This window comes from Apus apus, chromosome 1 (assembly GCF_020740795.1).
Source record: "Apus apus isolate bApuApu2 chromosome 1, bApuApu2.pri.cur, whole genome shotgun sequence".
In the NCBI taxonomy this organism is placed as follows: domain Eukaryota; kingdom Metazoa; phylum Chordata; class Aves; order Apodiformes; family Apodidae; genus Apus; species Apus apus.
In genome coordinates this window covers 30,013,672-30,039,549 of record NC_067282.1, presented here as the reverse complement: position 1 = coordinate 30,039,549, position 25,878 = coordinate 30,013,672, and the positions used below count along the sequence as shown (strand labels likewise).

The following is a 25,878-nucleotide window of genomic DNA, read 5'->3' as shown; positions in this document are numbered from 1 at the left end:
ATTTTTCAACTTAAGTGGACACCTGTGCTTCAGAAAATAACAGGAATAGTCATACTTGTCCACCAGATATACATATGCAGAAGTGAAGTAATTCTAAAATCACAGTGACTGCTTCAGAAACTTTTAACCCACAGATGATTAGGGAGAGGTAAAACATGCAAATCCCAATTTAGAAATATACTAGCCTTCTAAGCTTTCACAAGAGCAGGCAAGCGGACAAATGAATGACTTTGACAAAGATTTTGGCAAACTAATTGCTCCACTAGTGAAGGTCCAACTTCCTGAAAAGTAATGAATCATTCAAAAGGGCATTTTACAAACTTACCAAGTTATGTAATTAAAACCTACCAATCTGTTAATTATAGTCTATCAATCCATTTATATAACACACTTAAAATATTAAATGAGTACTGAAAAGGTTGTTGGCAAAGCAGGTATAAATCTTTCATTCACTGTTCCATAAAAGATTAACTTTAAAAGCAAGGTTACATTAGTGTTAAAAGCTGATAAAGCAACATAACTTACCTCTGCTTCTCTTTTTTCTCCTTGTGCCTGTCAAAGTCACGCCCTCTCTCTTTCACCTCTCTTGTCTTTTCTTCTGAACGTTCTTTTGCTTTATGTTTTTCTTTGTGTTTTTTCCCCAGGGGAGTTTCCTCTTGTACTGGAGGAGGAGGACTAGGGGTACGAGGACCTTTCTTTTTACTTTGGTTACTTTTAGAACTCCTAGAGATAAATTAACAGAAGGAGAAAAAATTAAAGACTGCCAACTATTTCAAATGATGATTTCTGAGATGTTGGCAGGACAATTATAACCTAAGGGGCCTTGAAGCTTTTAGGATAGGATTCACCACTCCATTACCAAGCAGTGCTCAATATCTGAACTTGACCAAAGGGTGAATGTAAATGGTAAAAACTCCCAATGAGATCTTAAATTTATCACCTTTGCTTCTGAAGCAAGTGAACATAAATACTAATTGCTCTCACTCAGACAGAACCAGCTTTCGAAGTTAAAAAGCCCTTACATGAACTGTACACATCAGAGGACCAGACTCTGTAACAGAGCATCCTGCTGGTTTAGACTCTCATTTCTGCAATGAAATACCCCAATCAAATACACAAAATGACTTGAACAACTCATGCCTTCAATTTATATTAACTACTTAATGCAGGATAAAGCATCCAAATATGCATCTCACAAAATGAAAGTGTATTTTTTCCATATAAACTACCACTGACAAAAAAGCTATAAACTAGGTATCACTGCATACTGAATGTCCGTAACATACTAGCCCATGCTGTACATTCTCACAGAATCAACATTTCTTTCCTACCTAAAAACTGCAAACAGTGATTCAAAAGATCCTTAGAAACAGGTTTTGGAGACTTTTTGTAGCAAGGTGCCCAGTTTGAACATCCTGTGATTTTTCACATACCCTGTCCTTAACTTTTTTCCTTTCCCCACACATCCCCTACTTTTTTTTCCCCCTCCTGAATTCTGAGAAATTTCCTGCCTTGAAGGTCAAGCATTATTTCCTGAAAAGCAATATGCAATACCAACAGAATGTGCAGTTGATCAAATTTTAAACATTTAACTTCAGTCTAGAGGAGTAACTTCATATTCTTCAATATCTCAAATAAATTTGTTAATCAGCTTACAGAGACTCTGGACATTCAAAAAGGAGAACTGCTTGTAAACCATTATGTCATTCAACTCACCACTACAGGCATACAACAATTTTCTACAAAAGGTGATTCACAATGCATAATTTAAAGATCTTCCCCTAAAGTTACATAATCTAAAGTCCTGAATGCAAGGGGGAAAAAAAACAAACCACATTAATTATGAAAACCTCAGTAATAAAAACCAGTGTGGTTCTCTGTTCTCACAAGACACATCTACATACTGACCTCTGCTGATCCAAAAGTGGGGAAGATACTGTAGATGCTTTCTTCTCTTTCTTACTAGCTGAAGAAGATGATTTGGGACTGGATCTTCGTTTTGGAGATTTGCTAGACTTTCTTGGTGATGGTGACAACTTAGATCTAACCACCTCTGGAGAAATCTTTAGGAAAATAATACATTAACTGGTAAGATATTGATGCTCAAAAGCTTACCTGTATGCTGACATATGCATCAAACGTAAATTCAGTAACAGTCTACATCTGAGATCCTAACCATGTACACATCTACCTATCTACCTCAAATAAACTAATGACATCGTTTCCAAAGATGACCATAAATGGAGATGACGGGAAAAGGGTGGGGGAGGCAAAGATGATGCATGTTGTAACACATTACAAAAACTGTCACTAAAAGTTTAAAATCAGTACTTGAGTCAGCACTTGAGTCTGAATAATAAAGACCTCCTTTCAGGCTTGCTTTTTTTTTTTTTTTTTTTTTTTTTTTTTAAAGCTTCCCTAAAGCTTTTGGGTTTCTAACACAGCTTTGTCTCACTCTACTTTACTCTGTTTCTACAAGACATATAGGAAAAGGAGCTTGGCAAACATTACACTTTTTCTTCCATATTTCTCTTTAAGGTCTTGCTAGTTTTACATCAGCAAAATGCATTATATCCTACTCATTTAACGGCTGACTGAATAAAGCAAAAAACTTGGTTATGGTGCTGGATTATTGACTAGATACCCATAACCAATAAACATCCAAGTCACATACGAAGTGATACACGTGCCAGTTATTTACTGCTATGTAATACAATAATGCATTGGTAGTCCAGGAGGCTCAAGTCTTCTGGGAAAGAATTAGAAGCCTATGGAGTAGCTGATGAATTATTGTTTTAATTTCACATTTACATAATACAAACCTCTTTCTTAATGACTATTTCCTCTCGTTTCTCCATATTTTCCTGTTCCAACTTCATGAGTTCTCTCTGAATCTTTTGGCGCTTCATTTCCAAAGACAGCTCATGATCATAATCATAATTAACATCTCCATTATCAGAGTCTTTATTTAAAAAAAAATATATAAAAAATTAGCAAATAATCGCATATGAAATAATAAAATTTAACATACTGGATACCAAGTATAAACTTTTCCTTGACTTTTAAGCACTGTATGAATGGATCAATGAAGCTAAGCTCTCCTCCAATTATGTCTGCAAACCTGAAATAACTCCAGCTAGTTCCATACAGCCTGCAGTTAAATTCTTGAACTTCATTTAAAAAAAACCAACAAAACACAACACACCTTAACGTCTTTCAGAGATTTGCAGCAATTATTAAGCTGAGGTAGTAAGGGAAAGAAAATAAACTGCTTATTTATATTAAAATAACAAGAACATTTAAAGAAGTGTGCTTTCACAAAGAAAAAAATAGGTAGAGCACTACTTAACTGGGAAATCTCACATGAATCATTTAAATAGTGATGTGTGATGCTAGAGGTTTTTGTTTAATAGAGTATCCCACAAATCAATTAATACACTTATTTAATTACATCTATGAATTTCTTTTAAAATAAGTCTATATGACGCCTTTTACTGGATAAATGCACACTTCAAGTTTATTTCTGTTTTTAAAACATTATTACTGTTTCATTTTCACATCAGGTAAGGTGCTATTTCTGTCACTTTCTCATTAAGTCATAGCTAGTTAACACATGCTATAAGCCTTGCAAGTGAAATCTTACTGAAAGTAAGTTTTACTCACTCTGTTTACATTTCTTATTTTGTTTACAGCTATTTAAATCTATTGCTCAAAAAGCACTTCAGGAAAATAATTATCAGAGAAAAGATTACTGCATTAAAAAGTCACTAGCTTTCACCCCCCTTTCTCTACACAATGCAAAACCTCTTTTATAGGTCCTAACTAAACTCACTCTACAAATTCCCTTCATGTGTCATGAATGCACGGGAACAGCTTATAGAAAGATGCAGTTCCTAACAGCACGGGTTCATTCCTAGTCCGCCTGTTGTCTTCTCTTGCAACACCATAACTACTTATGAAACACTGGTATTTACAGAACTATTTGAACACTGTTGTTCACTAGAAGCTATGGAAAGACTCAGAAAAAAAGTGGAGAAAACAAAGACAGTCTTTTTCTCAACTGTCCACATATTAAACAAACAAGTATTCTCAACAAGAAAATCACCTTTTAACCTCACACACAAAAAAAAGACTGCAGAAGGTAATAGCACTTGCAGTGTTTTCAAAAGATAGACAGTTCATCAATTGCTACCTTCAGCTGTTGATACGCTCATTTTAATGGAACCCCTGTTAATAAGACAGTCCTCACCACTACAAATTACACAAAAACCTGCTGACTTTTGAATTCAAAGAAGTTATGCCATCTCCTCAGACTGACCAGTTTCAAAATTACTTTGGATGTAACTTGGATTCAACCAGTTCCTTGCTGTCTGAGGAATCCAAAAAGGAAAAAAAAAAAAAAAAAAGCATAGGTTTTTAAAATAACTTGGTTTTACCAATGTAGCAGTCCAACTCAGATTGCTGCTTTCCTCTCCTCCAAAAATGAACAGTAAAGGCTACCACATAAAAAGTATTTTGCTTAGAGACCAAATTCTTAAGCATTTTGCTTTACATACTGCCCAGTAATTCTGCAATTCTTTGACCTGTAGGGGAACCATTAGTCTAATTATACTTACCTTCTCTATTTGTTTCCCAATCTCCATTTTCATCTTCACTTTCTGGGGTTCTCTCCTTTGTAATTTTGATATCCTCCTTTTCTCTATGTCTTCCTCGTGAAGACTCTTTCTATAAAGGGAAAAATGCTGCATTAAAGTACACAACTTTATCTTAAAAGAAGCCTGAAGAAGCACGTATATTTTACGTGGTATTTTGGCTGTTTCTTTTTTATAGCGCAAAAAGCATTTTCCTCTTTAGCCTGTTGAACAAATACCCTCTAAAACAAGCAGAGACTCCACAGGCAACATCTTCTAATGTAATTTCATATAATCAGTATGCAAATAGCAGATGGGGAAAAGAGAAGAAAGGATTCACAAAAGAAGGTTTAAAGGCAGAGCAAGAATTGAGCATGTATCAGCGAATAAAGTTTAAAACAGGAACTGAAAGAACAGATCAGATTTTGAAGACCAGAAGTATAATGAACATTTGAAGAGTATAATTTTAACAGCTTGAGCAAGAATTCTCAGCTGTAAATAAGAATACTTATAAGCAAGGCAGATGACCCTCAGAAGCTGAACCATTTAACTGTCTAGGGGATAAAGAAGGGGGAGGGAGGGATAATAAAAAAAAACCCAAAAAACAGAGACCCTTGGACTCTTGGCTGGCAGAAGGAAGACAAAAAAATGTCTAAAGCAACACAATGGAATAAAGTTTTTTTTGATAGAACAAGACTGATACTTGAACTTCCACTGGCCCGGAGTTATTAGACAAGTCTAACTATGGCAGCTGCACCCATTTTGCATGTGGCAGATGGTCCTGTGGATACTTAAGGAAGCCAGGGACTATTCTTACAGGAAAGAATTTTAAAAGGCAACTGAACCTGTGCTGCTCTTCTCCCCGTGCTAAATTCCTGTAGTAAAGCTGCATAGCTGCATCACTGCCTCTGCTGAATTGACATTCTTTAAACAATCTACCCAGGCTCAACTGGAGTACAGGACAAAGTTTTTTTCACTATTTGCAAAAAAAGAACATTGAAGTTTAGAAGTATCTCAGGTTAATGTATTAAGTAGAAAATCAGAAAGAGCAAATAATGAAAGTCTGTCCCATATCCCCTTTGTTCTCACCTCCCATAGTGCCTTCTTTTGTCTTTGGGGATTGATTCTTCAATGTTGGTATGTAGGAACCTTTGGTTTTATGGCAAAAAAAGGAGATGCCTGAGAATTTTACTAGCTATTCCTTACTGGGACTCAGATCTTGACCTAATTTAAATCTTTAACATCACCTTAGAAACACAATAAGGAAATAACATGACATTGTGGATAGTCATTCCCAAGTGTGGATGGTCAACTATTCCTTTTTATTCACTAAAAATCTTATCTCTAGTTTAATGACATAAATTAGAACAAATACTGCATTTATTTTACCTAGTGAACTAAACCAGATGCTTCAATGCAGTTATCTTCAAGCCTCCCAATACATTCAAAGCCTTAGAAGATTTAGAAAAAACTGACCAGTCATTACATAACATGAAGGAACGTCACATTAAAGAACTAATTTGTGTCATGTTTAATTCTAAGCAGCTTGTAGAATAAGGAAAAAAAAGGTTATTTTTTTCGTCCATTTCATGTCAAGATCTCTAAAAGGATGCACAGGATCCTAATCTATCAAGTCACATTGGTTGCTGACATGAACTGCAGACAAGTCTACATCAACTAAGCTACCATCACCTGTACTAAAGACATCTCAGTCTAAGAGCTGTAAAGCAAGTTACTTAAAAAAAAAAAGTCTCTGATGAGATTTGAAAATCTGTAACTTTATCAACAAGCCTCTCCTGAATTGTAATTTTTCTTTTTCTTAGAGTATCTATATTTTTCTAGACTTCCCTTCTTGAAGCTGCATCTGTTCTATTAAACAGTGTAGTTCTGCCATATACTCCAATTAATTCCTTCAATATAAACAACCAACTAACATTATTTCTTAAATACACATACTCGTTTCTATTAATTCAACACTATTTGTTACTAGCAAACTGAAATATGCATGTCAGGACATCCTTTAAATACTTATTTCAAAAAAATTCTCAAAGCCAACACCCCAAGTAACTCATCAGAAGAGAACATGTCACTGAGCCAGAATGTTTCAAGACCGATGTAATAACACAGAACTTGCACGTATCTCGCCTACATCTCCAAACTTACAACCAAACACAAGCATCTTGAAAAAGCCTGTATTTTCCCCTCTCAATGGAGAGACTCAGTAGTGGCACAATCATACTTCTACAGAAGAACTGAGAACATGAACATCTATGAAAAGTATTTTATTGAATTACTGAATATATGGGAAATGAATAGACAATTTCTATTTAAGCATTCTATTTTACAAGTCAGAACAATTTGATCCAAGCCCGTTCATACACCAACTGACTTCAGTTGTCACAAAAGAAGGTTCTGGTAAGATTGCATCTTGAAAAATAAATCTCTTTTTAGAGAGTGAATATATTTTCCTGGGGCACACAAATCAAGAATTTAAGTTACGATGGTTTAGAACACATATTGAGTCTTCTCATTGGAAAGTCTTCAACATATTGCTTTTATTGTACTTGTTCCATTTACCAATGCACTTAATTCCCTCATGTGGAGAGAATATTTCCTTCATATCCTTATAAATTTGCTGGTACTTTACACAGTTTTTTTTAATCATTCCCTTAATAAGCCAAGAATAAAATAAGTCAAGCCCCTAAAGGCCAATAGCATGTATTTCACTTGTACTTGAAGATGCTGTATCCACTTCAGCCGTATTTGTAAACTACTTCTCTGCAGACTCTGAAAAAATTTACTAGATGAGAAAGAAAACACTTGCAAAATAACAGGACTATTTACTAAAAAAAAAAATAAATAATTGACTTAAGAGTAAGCAACAACTTAGCAGACTATGTCTGTGCTGTTTTCAGGTTTGTAGTCACAGTTAAACTATTTACATGTGTTGGATAGATCATCAGTTTAATGTTGACCTCAGGAGAAACGGTACTTAAAAAAGTAAAAAAATCCCTGACGTGGCTGAATCCTGTGAGAATGTATTTAATGTCTACTAAAGCTGAAGTTCCACAGCCCATGAGCTATGATCAGCACTGTACAGAACAAGACTTGATGTCTACTTTAATGAATTTCCCACTAGAGCCATAAGTTTGGCCAAGCATAAAAGGACTCAGTTTGCAAAATGTGCTTCTAGACAAGAAGTGTTATTTTGTCAACACCAATGGAAAGAGTATTTGTAAGACTTGTGCCATCTTCAACTTTTGTAAGGCAGAAGCTTCAGTTTCAGCCTTATCAGCACAGGTACATGCAACAGCAATATAAACTAATACAAATGTGCAGATTTATTAATTTCTAGAATCAACTATCATGTATTACAGCTATAATCTTCTGGGCAAGAACAGTACTATTTTGCTATATGTATAATACCTTTACAGTGTAAGCTACTACCACACTACAGAAACATATAAGAAAATTAATCTGGAGTTTCCCTGAAATTAACAGGTATTGCTTCCATTTCAGAGATGGAAGACTTCCATTTCTAGTGGAGATACTCAAAAGCCACAGAGACAAAAAGCAAAGATATGAAACAAATTATAAACGTTCCTTAAAAAAACCTTTCCTAAACATCTATTAAGCTCTTCCTACTGTTTCTCCCAAATCACACACACCTCCCAGGTAATATTTCAGATATTCCAACGTAACTGTCTTCTCATAATGCAGAGAAAAATTAAACAAAAATTTCTGACTAAATACAGTAACAAGAAGAACCTGATCTGATTATTTGTATGATAATTGACTAAAGTACCGTGCTGAAATAATTCCAAACACAAATCTGAGAAACAGAGAAACAACTGAGATCAATGTAGTTGTCCACATAACGCAGCGTATTATCTCTGAAAATAACAGTACAAGACATGATGAAATATTAAGGGACATAGTCTGTAAGTTACCCACATAGCAAGTTTCTTTCTAAATACATAGAGATTGTACTAGTTACCTTATGTCTCCAAAGAAGTTGTCTCTCCTAAAAAGATTTTATACTAGTTAATGCTGTCTCAACTGTTTGTGGAACCTATTCAGGTTTTTTACTGTATCTTCCGGCCATCAGGTAGAATTGTCATATATACTGTAAACAGCATTTCCGCTTGTCATTTTCAAATTTACCACTCTTTCTACTGGGATAAAGTATGAGTATGACGCATCTAATTTACATTCTCTCAACCATACATTATACACATTCACCACATATCCTTTCCTCCAGTCTCACCTCCTTGCCCACTTCAAAATGACCCTTGTGTGTATTTTTTTGCACACAGATGATCAGAACCAAACAGCATTTCAAATAAAACTGGACCATGAGTTTCTACAGCATAATATTGATCACTTTCTATTCCATTTTTATAAACCTGAGGGTTTGCTTCTGCAACTGTGACTGCACTCTGAACAGATGGTTTCATTGAGCTGTCCACAATAACTTGTTTTTCTCCTGGATGGTTTTGGTTACTTTTAAAATACTAATTCATGAGTTTTTGTTTCAAATACCTTCTTCACTGTGCATTACCTTGCACTTGCCAACATGAAGTTTCATCTGACATAGTACTGCCAAAAATTTTCCCCAATCCCTGGGGCACTCCTCAGACTTCAGTAATCTCAACTATTGTTTTCCTATCTTCTGCAAAGTTTGAACTTGGGATGTCCAGCATTTTTTCCACATTTTTAAAAAGTTATAGCTCTTTATATAAAGCACCACAGCATCCTCTGTAACTTAATAATTTAGCTATTAATAATAGTTTTAATTAATCTGAAATTGCCTCCTTAGCTAGTTTCTAAACCTGACAATACCATACCTGCTAGTCTTTGACTATGTACATGCCTCAAAAGCCTTTTTTCAAAAGAAGCTCTTTAAGGCTTCACCTGTATCAGACAGTTCTCTTTGAGCACTACTCTCTGGCACAGTTTTAGTAGACTGGTGAAGCACTAATTTTCCTTGCAGGAAACAGCCCTACTATTTCTTCCTTTAAAAAAAAAAATAAATCCCAACAAACCAAATCCCTAATTATGAAACTTTTTATGGAACAAGCTACCTTTTGTTATTTTAAAACAAAATTAAGAGTTCTTATTCAGCTCCTCTGTTACCACAAAAACTTTAATAAGAGATGGATATGTCAAGACAGATACTGGATCTCCACCATAATAGTAGCTTTAAGGATGGAGCAAGATCAGTATTTTTTTTTTAGCAGTTCAGTCACTTCAGTCTTCTTCTCTTTTAGATATCCTGGTTCTTTGCAATGCAATTTTTGACGACTGTCCTTCTTCATCTATTTGTTCCAGAACATTTTCTTTCTACATCCCACATTTTGAGAGTTGCCTCCATGCAACTAATACAAAAGCCCAGTGATTTCCTCAGCCTTCTGTTTTATGAGATCGTAGCAGAGCAATTTTTTCTCTGCACTGTGTTTCTCCTGTAAAGAATTATCTGGTACTTTAACAGACCCTCTAAATCTCCAAATCGCTTTTGATTCCTGCTTCCAGTTCACCTTTCTTTGGGGTTTAGTTGTTTAACAGTATTTTATTGTTACATTAATAGAACATTATAACAAGTAGATTAACTAATCAAAAGTAAGAATTACACCAAAATTAGAGTTGTACCAGAAGAGAAGTTGTTACATTAAATTTTGAATAATGGTAGGAAAAAACACTTTTCCCACCAACCATGGACTCAGTAACTGAACAGTTTATTCCAACTATTAGAAAATAAACACATTTAAGAGTAAAAGGATTGAAAGTTTATACAAATTAACAGCAACTGAAAACATGATTGGAAGGTAAGTCATTCTGTTAATTTAATAGAGAGCAGCTGCTGTTGATTTCTTTACACCTGACATAAAAATTCATTTTACACAGCAAGTAGGAACAGACCGAGAGGAAAAAAAGAATGCTGTTAATGCCTGCAGAAGCAAAACTGATTTTTCACAAATAAAAACTTTTGATCATTATTCATTTGAAGATGGTCTTAAGAAAACATGACGCAAGAATACATTGGTGCTTTTGTCACACAGGTGCAGGGTCACACTACTAACTCTGCCCCTTTTTGTAGCATCAGTGCAGGAACAGATAACACAACTTTAAAATTAGTATATTCTGATATTTAAGATATATAGGATTGCAGAAAGATGCTTAGAGAATGAGAACAATAATTATTTGTTTGTAAAATCCAACAGTGAGCAGTTGGGATGGCTGATGCGTATTCTAAGGATAAGGTGAAATGAACCAGCACAACAACTGCATGGTCTCATCAACAGCAAAACTGGGATGAACAATTGGGAGTCAGGATGCATGTAAACAATGGATATGAGTAAGTGTTGTAGGGAAAAATAGGGGATGATTTGAACAACAGTTAACACACTTTCTTGGTAATAATCAAAGTCTGCACTATTATTAAATACCTGTTTATCAGTATTCATAATTCTGTGAAATTTATAAAATCTTTGGGAACCGAAAGATCAGAAAGTGCTATAAAATTGCAAAATTATACAATTGTTAAGACACTTCACAATAAAATATGACACATGCTATGTACAAAATTATCAAGTCATTAGAACATTTCAAGTATTACAAGTCATCACATTTAGGTTCTAGGAGACACTGCCCAATTGCTACTGAGGGATTCTGGAGTTCTGCAAACTCCATTCTTACCCTAACGGGAGAGGATGACTCCTCTGTACTTCGTTTCTGTGGCTCTGCCTCAGCGTCTTGACGTTTGTTCTTCATTCTTTCCCGAAGATCTCCAGTGGGTCTTTCTGGTGACCTGCATAATACAGAAACATAATATAACCAGTTCTATGGGACTATTTTAGAAGGAATACAATCTGTCTTTAGTTGTTTTTTTAATAGCACATACAGAAAGATCTAAACCTCCCACCCACAAGCGAAGTGGATACACTTAAAAACTATTAAGTTTTAATGTACTTTTGCATTCTAAAAAACCACTCAGAACATCAAGGAAGACTTGGCTGTAAGAAAAAAATACTTGCATATATATGGCATGACTCTGTTACTACTCTAGATTCAGGTGATCCTATCCAGAACAAATCTTTTTCTGACCATCATCATGCAAGTGTGTTTCACAATCACTCCTACCAAGTCTTTGAAGCTATCTTTAGCCTCCTCCATACTCTAAGCTGCAGTGATTTTAATATGTATTTTACGTATTTTATACATATAAGTAAAATTAATGCAGAGTCAAAGTACTGTGGACTAGCAACGATAGTCGCACAGACACAAAACACAGATGCAGTCCACAAGTGGAGATAACTTGACCTAGGTGCCATCCTCCCATGACCTTAGTGAGACTGCCACACAAAAGATCATGCACCAGAAATTCACTCTTTGAGACCTCCTCCCTTTTCCAACTTGCAGTAACATAATTATTTCATTATTTACTATCGGGTGAACTCTACCAGTCATGCAACTTTTAGGATATTTTCTGTAAAAGGCATTACTGTGATGTGGGAACGGAAGGGGAGCATCCTACACTACTACAGGACACCTGCACAATTTTGCTACCTCATAGTATGGATTCACAAGGTCACTTATTCCTTTTAGATTAAGAGAACAATCCTCACATTTAAACAAGTTCTTAAGCAAAGGGGATGTAGGAGCTCCTTCAAATTATTAATCTTTCAGTTCAAGAAAATAAATTTTCTTTCCATATAAATCTGGCTTGACATTGAGTTTGGTACTTCTGTGATGCCTGTTAGCTGTAATTACAGATTCTTCTGTGAAATGCCTGTATGAAAGTACTGGATCTCTACCTATCAGTTTACATTACAGAATCACAAAGACATACTGAAGCTGTCTCAGTTGATTAGATTAGTTATATATAATGCTTGAATGACTTTTGCATTTATTTTTGTTTTTCAGACTGAATAAGGGTTTCCATTAAACTACTGTTTTTCTCTGTCATATAATACACAAAGGGTAAACTGTCTTTCACAAATTATGTATACAAAAATCAAAATTAACATATTTCCATTTTCAACGTGTGCATTCTTGAAAAACAGCAATTGTTTTCCACTTCCTTTTTGGCCATGCTATCTATATTTTATTACCTAAACTGCATCATAAGGTCAAGTGTCTTAAGACCTAAGAAGAAAAAGACCAGTGACTGCTCTCACTTTTAAATGCATTTAATTGTACAGTTCACTCCAGATCAAAGGAAAGGTACAAAAGAGTAGCACACTGCTTTTCTCAGCATTAAGAAGGATAAAGTAATATCCAGCATATAAATATAAACAAGTTATATTCCCTGCAAGCATTATTATATCTTTAAAGTGTCTGACTAGCAATAGTTATGTTTCGAGGTCTTTTCCCCCCCCTCCCTCCATCTTACGAAAGTAATTGCTTTGCACTGCCAAAATGCTCTGAAGCATTCCAACCATCAGCTACCTCAACAAATACAGCCTTTCAACATTAAAGTGACAATTCAATGCCTTAATTTTTAATACTTCACCTATGGCACAAAGGACTTGGAGTCATGAAACTGAATTTAAATTTGAAAGACAAAGGAGCTATACAAAGGAGCTATGCCTTTTCCAGTACGGGAGGGAAGAAAAAATCCTGTGTTTTTAAAAAACATTGTTAAGATGCACTTAAAGATTATAAAAGTTATCAAGAAGTCACAAAAAAATGAAAAAAAAAAACCTATAGAGTTAGGATTAGGGATTGTTGGTGGTTTTTTGTTTGGTATTGGGATTCTTTCTGCAGCTTTAGAACACTGGAGTGAAGTCATGGTAACCATCCAGCCCTCCCCAAAAAACGTCATAACATCACAACCTCCCAAGAAGTCTAATAATATAAGACTGAAAACCTGTCAGATTTTAAGAAATAATTACTAAGGAAGCTATGACTGTTTTCAGATACTTTGGTTTAATGCACAGAAAAACAAGCTGCCCTACTAGCTGATTTTTCTTTCAGGTGTGCCACAATTTTATTTTTGTACACAACTGTTTATTTTTTACATAATTTCCCCCACTCCTCTAAAAGGGACCTTTGTTTATTCCAGGTAATGCACACTGCTGAATTTCAACAGAAAACTACCATTTTACCTCAACAATTTAAGGATTATGTGGCTGGACTGCAACTTGTAGAACCTTTCATGCAAAAGGCTCCACAGCATTATCTCTGTACACTGAAAGAAGAAAACTACTCAATGAAAAATTTCTCGTTAATGACCCATTATTTTGTGTCAAGGCCATCCTTTAAATTAAGGCCTAAAATGCAGAATTTTGTAATATAAAATTATAAGCAGTGCAGTTAGGTGATTTTAAACAGCATTACTTCCTGCAACAGTTCAGTTCTCCAAATTCAGCAGCTTGGTTAGGAAATGTACATTCATTAAGGCACCTCAATTTGCTCCTGTCCTCCCTTACAGTGTCAGGGCCAAGACCTTAGCAAGAGGCACACATTACAGCACACCTACCTCAGAATATCTGTATCTATGTGTGTGCACCTGTGTGTAGACAGGCAGATGACAATTACTAGTGCGTAATGTACATATTATAACTGTATGCTCATGAAATACTGTCCAGTTTTTCAGTTTCCCCATACAACAATACCTGAGCCTTTGCAAAATCCATACATTCTTGCCTAGTATTACTGCTGTTTTGGCTTGGTTTTCAAAACAAAGTAGTAATCCGGAATGAAGAGGGTCAAATAGGCTAAGAGGTATGCTACAATGGCATAAGATCCTGAAAATAGTATAGAAGAAACAGCAGGAAGCTGCCAAGCAACTATGAGTGGAGCAGGAGAGTAAAATTCTTTGTGGGACAGCATGTCTACACAAGGCTCTTTCTTTGTTAGCTTCTGCTTACTTCAGAAGCCTGGAAGACTGGCAGGTCTACTACTAAATTCTTAATCTCCTCATCAGGAAAGATTTGCATGTAAAAACATGCTAGGTTTTATTTTTGTAACAGCAAGATTAAAATTAATTATATGAGAGGCAGCATTAATGCTGAAATGGAGTTACAATGAAACTAGATTTAAGAGTAATTTTCACACCTTAAAGTAATGTTTTCCTACTGTCTGTGATGTTCTGAACTGTGGGGGGCATTATGGTCAGATAAACCATTAACACAGAGATTTATTTAAAACAGGTATGAAATTGGAGGGGCAAGACAGGAAGGCAGTAAGATGCACTCTGTCCTACCAAACTGCTTGCAAAGCAGATAAAAGACTTGGTCAGCAGGCCTGGCTGAACACATATAGACACGCTGCCATTATTTTGATCCAGATACTGTATAAAAAAAAAACTGTTCGAACTGAACTGATGTGGAAGCAGCATTAGCTTGGCTTGCAACAAGCCAATAAATTTCCATTCAGAATACCTGGGTAACATCTGTAAAAATCTCTGACGTGTTAAATGGCATGGAAGTGCCAACATTTTATTATTAATGTAACATAACTTTTTCTGTGCCTGGCCAAGAGCTATCAGTAGAAACTTCTGAAGACAGGTATGTTTTTTTATTTGTCTGTTTTGTTGTGTGTGGGGGAGTGGGTTAAGTAGGGCCACCCTCTTCCTTTTAAAAACATATTTCTGAAATGCTGCATGTATCAGACAAATAAGCAGCAAGATCTGTCTTTTGACTTTTAAATATAGTCCTAGTAAAAAAAAGTTAGCAATAAAAGAAGTAAATCAGCATTATTCTTAAATGCCAGTGGTGACAGTGAAGCAAAAACAAAGTTTTAATAATTAAAAGAAATGTAACTTCTCTTCAAATGCCCAAACAGAACTATGCACTGAGTGCTCCAAGCACTGAAATGGAGGAGAAAGTGACATTCTAACAGTTTTAAAATTTAATCCCTACCAGTAAAGGTAACACTCCTTTTTCTCATTTGGAACATTCAGTACAGAACAGAGTAAAAACATTAAACTCAGTGATACATTTTGTACACCAGCTGCTACCACCACAGAAGCAATGGAAGATCAAACAAGCAAAGTCAAGAGCATCCTGAGAGTATGCCACAGGAATCGGAGACAGAACTAGAAACAGAACCCTAACCTCACGCCAGCCTTCCTGTTGTTGCTTAAGTGTGCCCAGCTAGAGGTAACATTGACATTACCATAGTATTATGAAGCACAGTTGCTTGTAAAATGTGAAGCCTTCACACAAATAAGTACTAATGCTAAAACTGTACCACCTTGTTGTCCGTGATAGCAAGAATGTTACAAACTTACTGCCACATTTAGTTTCAGTTAAGTAAGGTGCTAACGCCACACAAAGGACAGTCGAAAAAAAACCATTTTTTAATGACAGTAACATATCTAGAGGCAGACAATTAAAAAATATTCTCTTTTGAAAAATTAATTAACTTTTTGGATTTCTTCCTACTGGATATTTGTTCTATATCTAAAAGATAAATTCACAAAACTATGTTTTCAAGAGAAATGTTTTCTCACATCAAGAGAGAAAGGATAGATACCTTATTTATAAAACAAAGGCAGCGAGGGCAGAAGAGCTGCAGGTATGTGAGTACTGCTGTATGTAGATGCAAACCAGCATTTTAGTAAAGGACAGAAGGCACATCAGAAGCTGCATTGACACGTCAAAAAAATAATAATCTATTAAGGTACCTGAACTTCCCATTTCAAGTAATATAAGAACGTAATCTGCATCCAGCAAACACCATTCATTTGTTAAAGCTACACACACGAAAAAAAAACTGGGAAAACCCACTGCAAGTTGCCAAATTAATTGTTTTGAGCAGCTTCACATCACAATTGGTTATCAATAAAACATTTCATTAAGCACACCACAGCATTTCACTTCAAAAAAAAAAATAAAACAGAAGACAGTTGCAAAAGCTATTTTCCTACAGCATGTGAAGAATTCAAAGTGAGTTCTTGATTTACCTTCTATAACTGCTGCTATAGCCTTTACCTCGTGGTGAAGGGCCATGTACGAATCTACATGTGTTCCCATAGAGGCAGTTGCCAGTCTTCAGCCAGTTACGGCACTGTGTCTAAGAGACAGACATCACTGGGTGAATTTCACACTCATTTCTGGAAATACCATTGGTGTGAGTGTGGCAGAACAAACAAATGACTCCACATTAACTCCCATTCATCTGTAATTTCTGTCCACCAGTAATATAACCAATTAAAAAAATTATCAACAATGAGCATCAGGTCTGGCAGAGAAATGTGTAGTTTGGTGGAAATATTATTCATATGTACAGTACTACTGCTCCTCTCCAGAAGCTGGGACAACACACGTTATCTGAAAATTCTAGTATTAGTATGTTGAACACCCATACATTAAGGAGTTCTTTTCACCTTTACTATCATCAGTGACTTCTGAGTATTTGGTACTTGTGAGCTACTCTTTCCCACCACCTAAATCCTGGAAAAGAAGATGCTGGGGTGGGGAGAAAAAGAAGAACGCTTTTACAACTCACCTCTGCAGTACTTCCAGTGCTGGGTCCAAGCCTTTCAAACACACTGGGTCTTCGGGATGTGCTATCGGATATGGTCTTGGTATTTTCCACTGTGACCTTCCTTCTAATTTTTGACATTTTGTACTACTTCAACCAAAAAAAAAAGCAAAACTGTAAAATCCTTCAATTTGGGGCTATTGACACTGAACTCGCATGAATAAAATAATATGATACACATTGCAAGAGTTGCTGCAGAGGTGACGAAGAAAGAAAAAGAAGTCATAAATGAGTGAAATGTATCTAATAACACGGAATGCCTCCAATTTGAACTAGTCAGCTGAACACCAGTAATGATAATTTTTCATTTTACTTTATGACTTGCTTTGGATTCTTCAGCTTCCCTTTGGGAAAGATCATATGTTATTCATTTAGGTAGCAAACACCAAAGAGAACAGAGGATTTCCTTTGTCGTGTATTTTTTGAGCATCAACTTAAGCGACTTCAAGTGAAAAGAACATTTAATATTACTTCACCAACCTCTTCAAAACAGGTTCTGACCACCACAAATAGCTCCAAGTTTCAGAAACAAACCTCTAAAAATGAGAGCTCCATTTTTCCCCCCTTTGTTGTGTGTGACAACCTACTGAAAACCATCTTGGCATCATCCACAGTCTATGTTTGTTATTGATCTGTATTCTACAACTATTAGGAAACATGTGAGTTTAGAAAAAAAAACAACCAAAAATAACCCCATAAAACCCCACAACAGTGATAGACTAGTTAAGCTGATTAAGAAGTAACTCCTTTTCATTAAGAGAAACAGATTTTGAAGCAAATACAGCACAAGTCTGATAAATAAGAAGTCACAATTTATCTTACCTGAGGAAGGAGTTATTTAATATAGAAAAAAAAAACATTTTTTAAAAAAAGGAAGATACATATTGGACACTGAGACAGGTTGCAGAAAAAGGGCAAAATAAGCTTAAAAAATTACTGTCCATTCCTGAAGTGCTACTTGATCTACACAGAAATAAAATCAAGTCGGAAAAATCTGCCAGATGATTGACAATTTATATACAGTTAAAAAAACACCTCTTTGTTGTACTGCAAAAAGCCATAATTCTACAGCTCATGGGTCAGTGTGACATGATCATATCCTACCCTTCTGCTGTTGCTTCTGCTCCTATCCATAGGTCACTGTGTTTAGAACACACACACTTAAGCTAATTTCTTATACACAAACAAGTTACAAATGACAAAAAGCTCCCCCACAGAGTCAGAATAATACAAATTTAAACTAACCCCCATCAGATTGGAATAAGACAAATTTTCACTGATTCTGATCAGCAATGTGCTCCCATAACATTCAGATGGCAAGGTTCCATTCTACAGCAAAAAAAAAATTAATATATAAATGTGGACAAATGTACATAAAACATATTATTGCTGTAACTTGTATTTTACACCTGACACTTTGAAAATACCTGGCTTTCTCTCTTGTACCTTAGTGAAACTTGGTTATCTGTGTCCTATGGCTACTTCAGTAACAAGACCTCCCTAGAAGTTTGACACCTGCACATTCTACAAACAAAACTCTGTACTAAAGCTCTTGCTATGCACTTTAGCTCTTAATAAAGAACCGAAGAAAGTTTACACTATGCAGTTGAGAAATTTCTCAGCTCAGCTCTGGTGACTAATTCTCCAACCCTTTGATTATCTGAAGAATTTCTTCTCATGAGTACAGTTCAGATAACCAAGAGGTTAATCCAAGATGCTCAGAGAGGGTAGAAGTTAACCATGTCGTGGATACCAGACATAAAAAACCAATGGTTAACATCAATTAGTGGAAGCAGACAGTGAAACGGTAGAATTTGCCAGTAGTAGGAAATTATTTGGGTTAGCAAAAACTGTGGAGATTAGAGATTTTCAGAAAAATCTAATTGAGTTAGAAAATTGAGTAATAGAACAGCAGATGAAATGCAAATAAATATGATGTAATGCACACAAGGAGAAATAATTTCATCTAAATACTTGAGGAGTTCAAATTAGTCCGGTCTTCTGAGAAAAATAATTAGGAGTCATTGTGGACAGCTCAATGTGCAGCAGTAGTTATAAAGTCTGACAGGGTAAACCACTGAAGTTAGAAAGCAAAACAATACCACATCTCACCTAGCTGAGCACCTTTCCATTTAAGGATTGTTTCCCACTGTATTTCAGCAAAAAAAAACTTCACTGAATCTGTACGGTTTCATGCAGCTACAGCCTTTAATAGAAAATACAAAAATCGACTGACATACGCAAAAGCAGTTTTAGTAAGACGACCATATACCAAATACTGAACTTGGTTTAAATATTTACAGTAACAAGAGCCATATCTGAAACAAAAAGGGTTAGAAGAACGGCACTGGCAATGGCATAGGGAGAGGGTTCAACACAGGAAAGACAGGTAAAATGAGTGCATATAATGTGCAAGTACAGTTTACACTGACATGATAGCAGTATACAAAAAGAAAAACATGTCATTATTTTTGCCTCCTGAGTGCCCTTTAATTTTCAAAGAAGATGAGGCAAACCAACTTTTTTTTAAATGTTATTTTTTACCCACCAAACCTTCTTGGAATTAACTTCTACAGGAAGCTATGATGGTGACTAGGCTTAGGAGAGTTACAAACATGGAGAGGATGAAGGGGGTAATATCACCATAACTGAACAGATCATTTCATTCCAACTACCTACTTCCCTATATTTTGACTGATAATTTCCTACACAGAAATTAAGAGAACACCATCCAACCTTTTAATCTTCTACGGTTTGCAAACACCCCTATCCTAAATAAAATAAAAACTTGGGATGTAAAAAACCTACTATTTCAGGTAGCATTCTGTCAATTCTATCCTTACAGTCTGACACACATCCACCGGTTTGTAATTAAAAACAGATACTTTATCAACAGCAGAAGTATTTTATAAGAAATTATTCTAAGCCAGCATTCTGTAACTGTACAACATTATAATGAGGATCTCACTCCTGCAGCTGGAACTGCACAAAATTTCAAGTGCATACAGTGTTATACAGGCTGCAGGATTAGAATCCAGACACAAGTCGGAGGCAAACTGCAGAATCTTCACTATGTCAAATATTGCATTAGACTGTATCTGAAAATACAGTCACTTCCATTTTCATTCTTCAAAGACCAAGAAAGTTGGAAAAATAAAGAGACTATTAAAACAATATTGCATTTGAAATCTCAGATGCATAACAGCAGTTTTATATTACTGACAAATGTCCTTGCTCATAAAAAAAAAAAATCTGAGGGGAAAACTGTACTGTTCCCCTTCTGAATTTCTCAGACTGCATTTTAATGGATAATTAAGAACAATTTAAATGGAACATCTCACAAGAATTCCCATAATTTGCTCAATTCTTCCTCATTTTTATCTTATGTTGCTTTACCTTGATGATCACAGTTCTGCTATCAGTCCCACACTGATGGCCAGTGCAATGATTTCTTTTCCACCAAAAGCCTGTGTCTCCCAACTACAATCTCCTTATCAAACACTCACATGGATTAGACAGCACTGAGTACCAGGGGGAGCTGAGCCTTGAGCATTCATATTTCAACATTTCAAATGATTACTAACATGATTATTGGTTTGTTTTTTTTTTAAAAAAAAAGTTTGTAAGTAGAAAATTATATACTTCTCTATTTCAGGTACATTACACTACATTGCTAAATCTATCCAGGTCATTGAAGGGTCGGCAACTTTTGAAAGTTTACTACCACTGAGTGAAATTAACTTTATACTCCCAAAATAAATACTATAGCTAAGGTTTTAACTGTAAACTATCACTTTTCCATACATAAGTAAGATCCACAGGAATCTTCAATAATAAATGAGATATATTTTAACACTACAATAACTTAAGAGATGCACCTATGTCATTCTTTAAATGGAGTTAAGTTTCCCAGGGAAATAATCTGTTAATGGCATTACTTATACCACCATTTGAAGTAAAATACATCTCACAGTGTTATTTCATGAATGAATCTAAAACAGTAAACAAACTTAAGATAAGCGAGTATACCAAGTGGACACTACCCTAAGTAACTGAAATCAATGAAACATGATATAATTGACAATATATTCTGTGAAATACTCTTCTTTTATTATCAGTACTCCTACACTTTGGTGTCAAGCATGCTTAACGTTTTTCTTCAATAGAAGTATGATATCACATAAGCCACAATCAAGAGAAACTCATCTGAAAAATCTGCTTTTCTGTCAGAAAAACCTAATCCAGTCCTCCACAAACATTAATCCTGTTTCTACAGGAAAACTAGAAACTTGAGATGCAACAGAACAAAAGCAAAGTTCACAAAAGACCTATAAAGAGATAAAAACTCTTCAAGAAGTCCAAGACATGCTTAACAAGCATGTCAATGTTTGTGCATGCATTCATGCACACCACACACAGGCTAAACATTACATCACTTAAGAAAATCCTACATGTGAAGTGATAAATAATATGCCCTTTAAAGCAGCAAGCAAAATTTTAATTTAAAAATCCTACAGAAGTTCAGATACAAACTAATCAAAAGCCTCTAGGATAAACTAAATACTTGTTGACAACTAAATAACAGCTTGGAAAGAGGAAAATGTCAGTGGTCCCCTTCACTTTTTCAAACGGAGAGCTTTTACCTGAAAAGGTTCTGTTTGTGATTGCAATGTTAACATTTCCATGTCACAATACTAATAAAGTAGTGATATCTGAAAGGGCTCCACAGGTTTACTACCTAAAAATAATGCTAAAAACAGTAAAATGTTGTTAACCAACATAAAAAAAAAAAGTCAAATACTGGTTGTACATTTATACAATGTCAGTCTAGCACTCTTCAATGCACACAAAGCCTGTTCAACAGAAAACTAGAAATTATTACAAGTTTACTTTAAGAACTCCATGCTGTTAACCCATCACCATAGTAACTCTAACCTGTCCTTCTACTTTAACATATGGTATTTCTCCATTCACAGTAATAAGCAACTGCTAATTATGTTTTCCCAAGTATAAAATCATGGTTGGCTTTCTACATGTAAATAAGTAAACTAAAAACTCAGGACCTAGCATCACGAAAAGAAGTATATGGTATTTCATAACTTGTCTAGTGAAGTCCTCATACTGAAAGAAGATGTTTTAGGAGACTAAGGAACAGTCTAAGCAGAAAGGTGCGGACAGATCCACGCTCACTTGGCCTTCATATCAGGTTTGATGGATACATGTTATCTCCAATCAGATCACCACATCAGCACGTTGTCACACTCGAGCAAACATGCTGAGAAGCAGGGTGCATTATCTTGGGCACAGCCACATGTAACCACACTGGTACAGTTTTCAGACAGTTCACGGGATGAGTCTGTCCACTCCCGTCTGCACAGAGGAACCATGTATCACCACCAGAGCAAGATGCCATAAAGTCCTGGCTGCTAACCCACTATCTGTCAGAAACCGTTCTTCATACAGTCTTGCAAAAGGTTGACAAGAAATCAATGGTGGAGTAAGAATCCAGCAGAGAAGTCAAAGGTGAGGACCTAAGCAGCCCAACTGTGCCACTAACCCGACATGCCCAGTCTACAAGTTCTGGAAGGGATGGGAGTTAGTTGTAGCTGCTACCTAGAGAAATGGTGATGAGTGATTCTACTCGAGGGAAATTAGTAGCTCCTCTACGCGCATAAAGCAGAAACTATTTTACTGCCAGAAAGTGGGAGAAGAGCCCCATTGAAGTGGAAAAAAACATCCCCACGAACAGGAAAGATCCAAGCACACAGGCTCCAGCCCGGACACGGGCTGATGGAACCACACCCGAGCAGCAGCCGGGATGGCCGGCACGGCCGGCCTCTCACCCGCGGCCCTCGGACCGGCCCCCCCGCCCCCCCGGCCGCCACCCCCTCCTCGGGGCACGGCAGGAGAGCTCCCCGACCCACCGAGCCGGGACAGCCCTTCCCGCAGCCCCGCTCGGAGGGCCCGGCGGCCGCGCTCCCGGTGGGGGGGGGGGGGTGGGGCGGAAGGGGCGCCCGCCCCGCCCGCCTCCCCTCACGGCCCGCTCCTCTCCGCCCCTCCGCGCCCCCGGCCGCGCCGCCGCACTCACCTGCTCCTTCCGCTGCCGCGCCGCTGCCCGCCGCCTCCTCCGCCGCCGCCCGGGGCGGAGAGGGTGGGAGGGGGCGAGGGGGGAGTCCGTCCTCCCGGGGCTGAGCGCGGAGCGACACGGAGGGGAGGCCGAGGAGCCGGACCCGCGCCCGCCGCCCGCGCGCCGGGGCCGAGGGGGAACCGCCGCCGCGCGCGCCCTTCCCGGCGGCCCTCGCGCCGCCGCCGCTGATGACGTCAGAGGGGGGAGCGGCGGGGCGGGGCGGCAGCGGCGCCATCTTGGAGGGGGGCGGGGGGGCCGCTCGGCGCGGGGCCTGCGGGCGCTGCTGCCTGGGCGGGGCGGCCCGGGGGGTCCCGGCAGCTCCGGGTGTGCTGCGGGGAGTTGCGCCGCCGCTTCACAGAATCCTAGGGGTTGGAAGGGACCTCAAAAGATCATCTAGTCCAACCCCCCCGCCAGAGCAGGGTCACCTAGAGCACATCACACAGGAAGGCGTCCAGGTGGGTTTTGAATGTCTCCAGCGAAGGAAACTCCACAACCTCTCTGGGCAGCCTGTTCCAGTGCTCTGTCACTCTCACAGGAAAGAAATTTTTTCTGATGTTTACATGGAATCTCCTATGTTCCAGTTTGCACCCATTGCTCCTTGCCCTATCACTGGACATCACTGAAAAAAGCCTGGCTCTGTCCTCCTGACACTCGGCCTTAATGTATTTGTAAACATTTATGAGGTCGCCCCTCAGTCTCCTCCAAACTAAAGAGACCCAGCTCCCTCAGCCTTTCCTCATAAGGGAGATGTTCCACTCCCTTAATCATCTTTGTGGCTCTGTGCTGGACTCTTTCCAGCAGTTCCCTGTCCTTCCTGAACTGAGGAGCCCAGAACTGGACACAATATTCCAGATGTGGCCTCACCAAGGCAGAATAGAGGGGGAGGAGAATCTCCCTTGACCTACTAACCACACCCTTTCTAATACACCCCAGGATGCCATTGGCCTTCTTGGCTACAAGGGCACATTGCTGGCTCATGGTCATCCTCCTGTCCACCAGGACCCCCAGGTCCCTTTCTCCTGCACTGCTCTCCAGCAGGGGCTGTGATGGACAGGGTGGCTGATACGGAGAACAGTTGTAGAATGGTTTGGGTCAGAAGGGACCTTTGAAGGTCATTTAGTCTAAGTCCCTTGCCATGGGCAGGGACATCTGTCACTATAGCCAAGGTTGCTTAAAGGTCTGTCCAACCTGACCTGGAACACTTTCAGGGGTGAGGCATCTGCAGCTGCTCTGGGCAGCCTGTGCCAGTGTCTCACCGAGTGGTCGGGGTTGGAAGGGAGATCTCTAGAGATCATCTAGTTCAACCATCCCTGCTAGAGCGGGATTGCCTACAGTAGAACCCACAGGAACACATCCAGGTGGGACGGAAACTCCACAGCTTTCCTCGGCAGCCTGTTCCAGTGCTCTGTTATCCTCAAAGTATTTTCTCATACTCAGTTTAAACCTCCTCTTTACCAGTTTGTGACCATTGCCTCTTGTTCTGGCAGCGGACACCACTGAGGCTGGCCCTCTCCTCCTGACACCCCCCTTATATATGTATGTATTTATAAACACTGATTAAATTCCTCCCCCAGCCTCCTTTTCTCTCACTGCAAAACATCTCTTCCCTACATCCAATTTAACGCTACCTTCTTTCAGTTTAAAACACTTGCCCCTTGTGCTGTCTCTTCAGATCCTGGAAAAAGGTCCCTCTCCATCTTTCCTTTAAGCCCTCTTTACATATTGAAAGGCTGCTGTAAGGTCTCCACAGAGCATTCTCCAGGCTGAACAACACCAACTCAGCACCTCACGTGAAATGTGCTCCAGCCCTCTGATCATCTTTGCGGCCCTCTTCTGGACTTGCTCCAACACGTCCGTGTATTTCTTGTGTTGGGAAGTCCCAAAACTGGACACAGTATTCCAGGTGGGATCTCACCAAAGCCGAACAGGGTGAGAATCACCTGCCTTGACCTGCTGGTCATGCTTTGATGCAGCCCAGGATATGGTTGACTCTATGGGCTACGAGCACAGTTTGCTGGCTCATGTCCCCTTTTCATCTGCCTGAGTACCCTGAGTCATTCTCATCAGGGCTGCTCTCAATCCCTTCATTCCCCCAGGCTGTATTGATAGCAGACATTGCCCTGAGCCATGTGCAGGACCTTGCACTTGGCCTTACTGAACTTAATGAGTTTTGCAAGGGGGCCCACTCCTCAAGCCTATCAAGGTCCCTCTGGATGACTTCCCTTCCAGCTAGTGAGGGTCTCTGGAGCTCATCTTCAACACCAGTCTTGCACCCAAGTGAGCAGTGTGATAGCAGCTGTTCTTTAGACTTAGACCAGCAGATAACTGTGTGTGGAGGATTTGCTGATCCAGGTGAACCTGAGTAGACTTATGCTGATCTGGCACTACAGCTCATGTACAGCCTGGCCCTCAAGCCTGAGTTGTGGTGCACAAACACTTGGCCTCAGGATAAACTTAGCCAGCCAGTTGTAGCCGAGGAGCCTGTGGGCAGCTGCCACTTATTATTGATTTGGCCACCTGTGTGTTCTTGCCTTTATCTGAACTTGCAGTAAGAAGTTATTACGTTAACATAATTTCTGTTTGACAATGGAAATGATGAATAGAGTTATCTTCTTGTAAGGAAATCCT

At 38.2% G+C, this 25,878-nt stretch overlaps 1 protein-coding gene across 4 annotated transcripts in view; it reads right to left on the bottom strand.

Annotated features, from left to right (window-relative positions):
• The window catches only part of ZC3H13 (zinc finger CCCH-type containing 13), a 45,873-nt gene extending 22,460 nt beyond the window's left edge, over positions 1 to 23,413 (bottom strand). Inside the window, exons 1-8 of one of the 4 annotated variants that reach the window (XM_051616481.1) lie at positions 23,212 to 23,413; positions 17,088 to 17,210; positions 16,543 to 16,652; positions 11,328 to 11,439; positions 4,617 to 4,725; positions 2,823 to 2,962; positions 1,909 to 2,063; positions 526 to 723 (exon numbers count right to left, since the gene is read on the bottom strand). In XM_051616481.1, coding sequence (XP_051472441.1) covers positions 526 to 723; positions 1,909 to 2,063; positions 2,823 to 2,962; positions 4,617 to 4,725; positions 11,328 to 11,439; positions 16,543 to 16,652; positions 17,088 to 17,204 — 941 coding nt within the window. In that variant the 5' untranslated portion in view covers positions 17,205 to 17,210; positions 23,212 to 23,413. Of the gene's footprint in view, positions 1 to 525; positions 724 to 1,908; positions 2,064 to 2,822; positions 2,963 to 4,616; positions 4,726 to 11,327; positions 11,440 to 16,542; positions 16,653 to 17,087; positions 18,128 to 23,211 lie in introns of those variants that run through there. The other 3 variants (XM_051616471.1, XM_051616461.1, XM_051616490.1) reach the window with 3 other exon arrangements.
• Between the last annotated feature and the right edge of the window lie 2,465 nt (positions 23,414 to 25,878).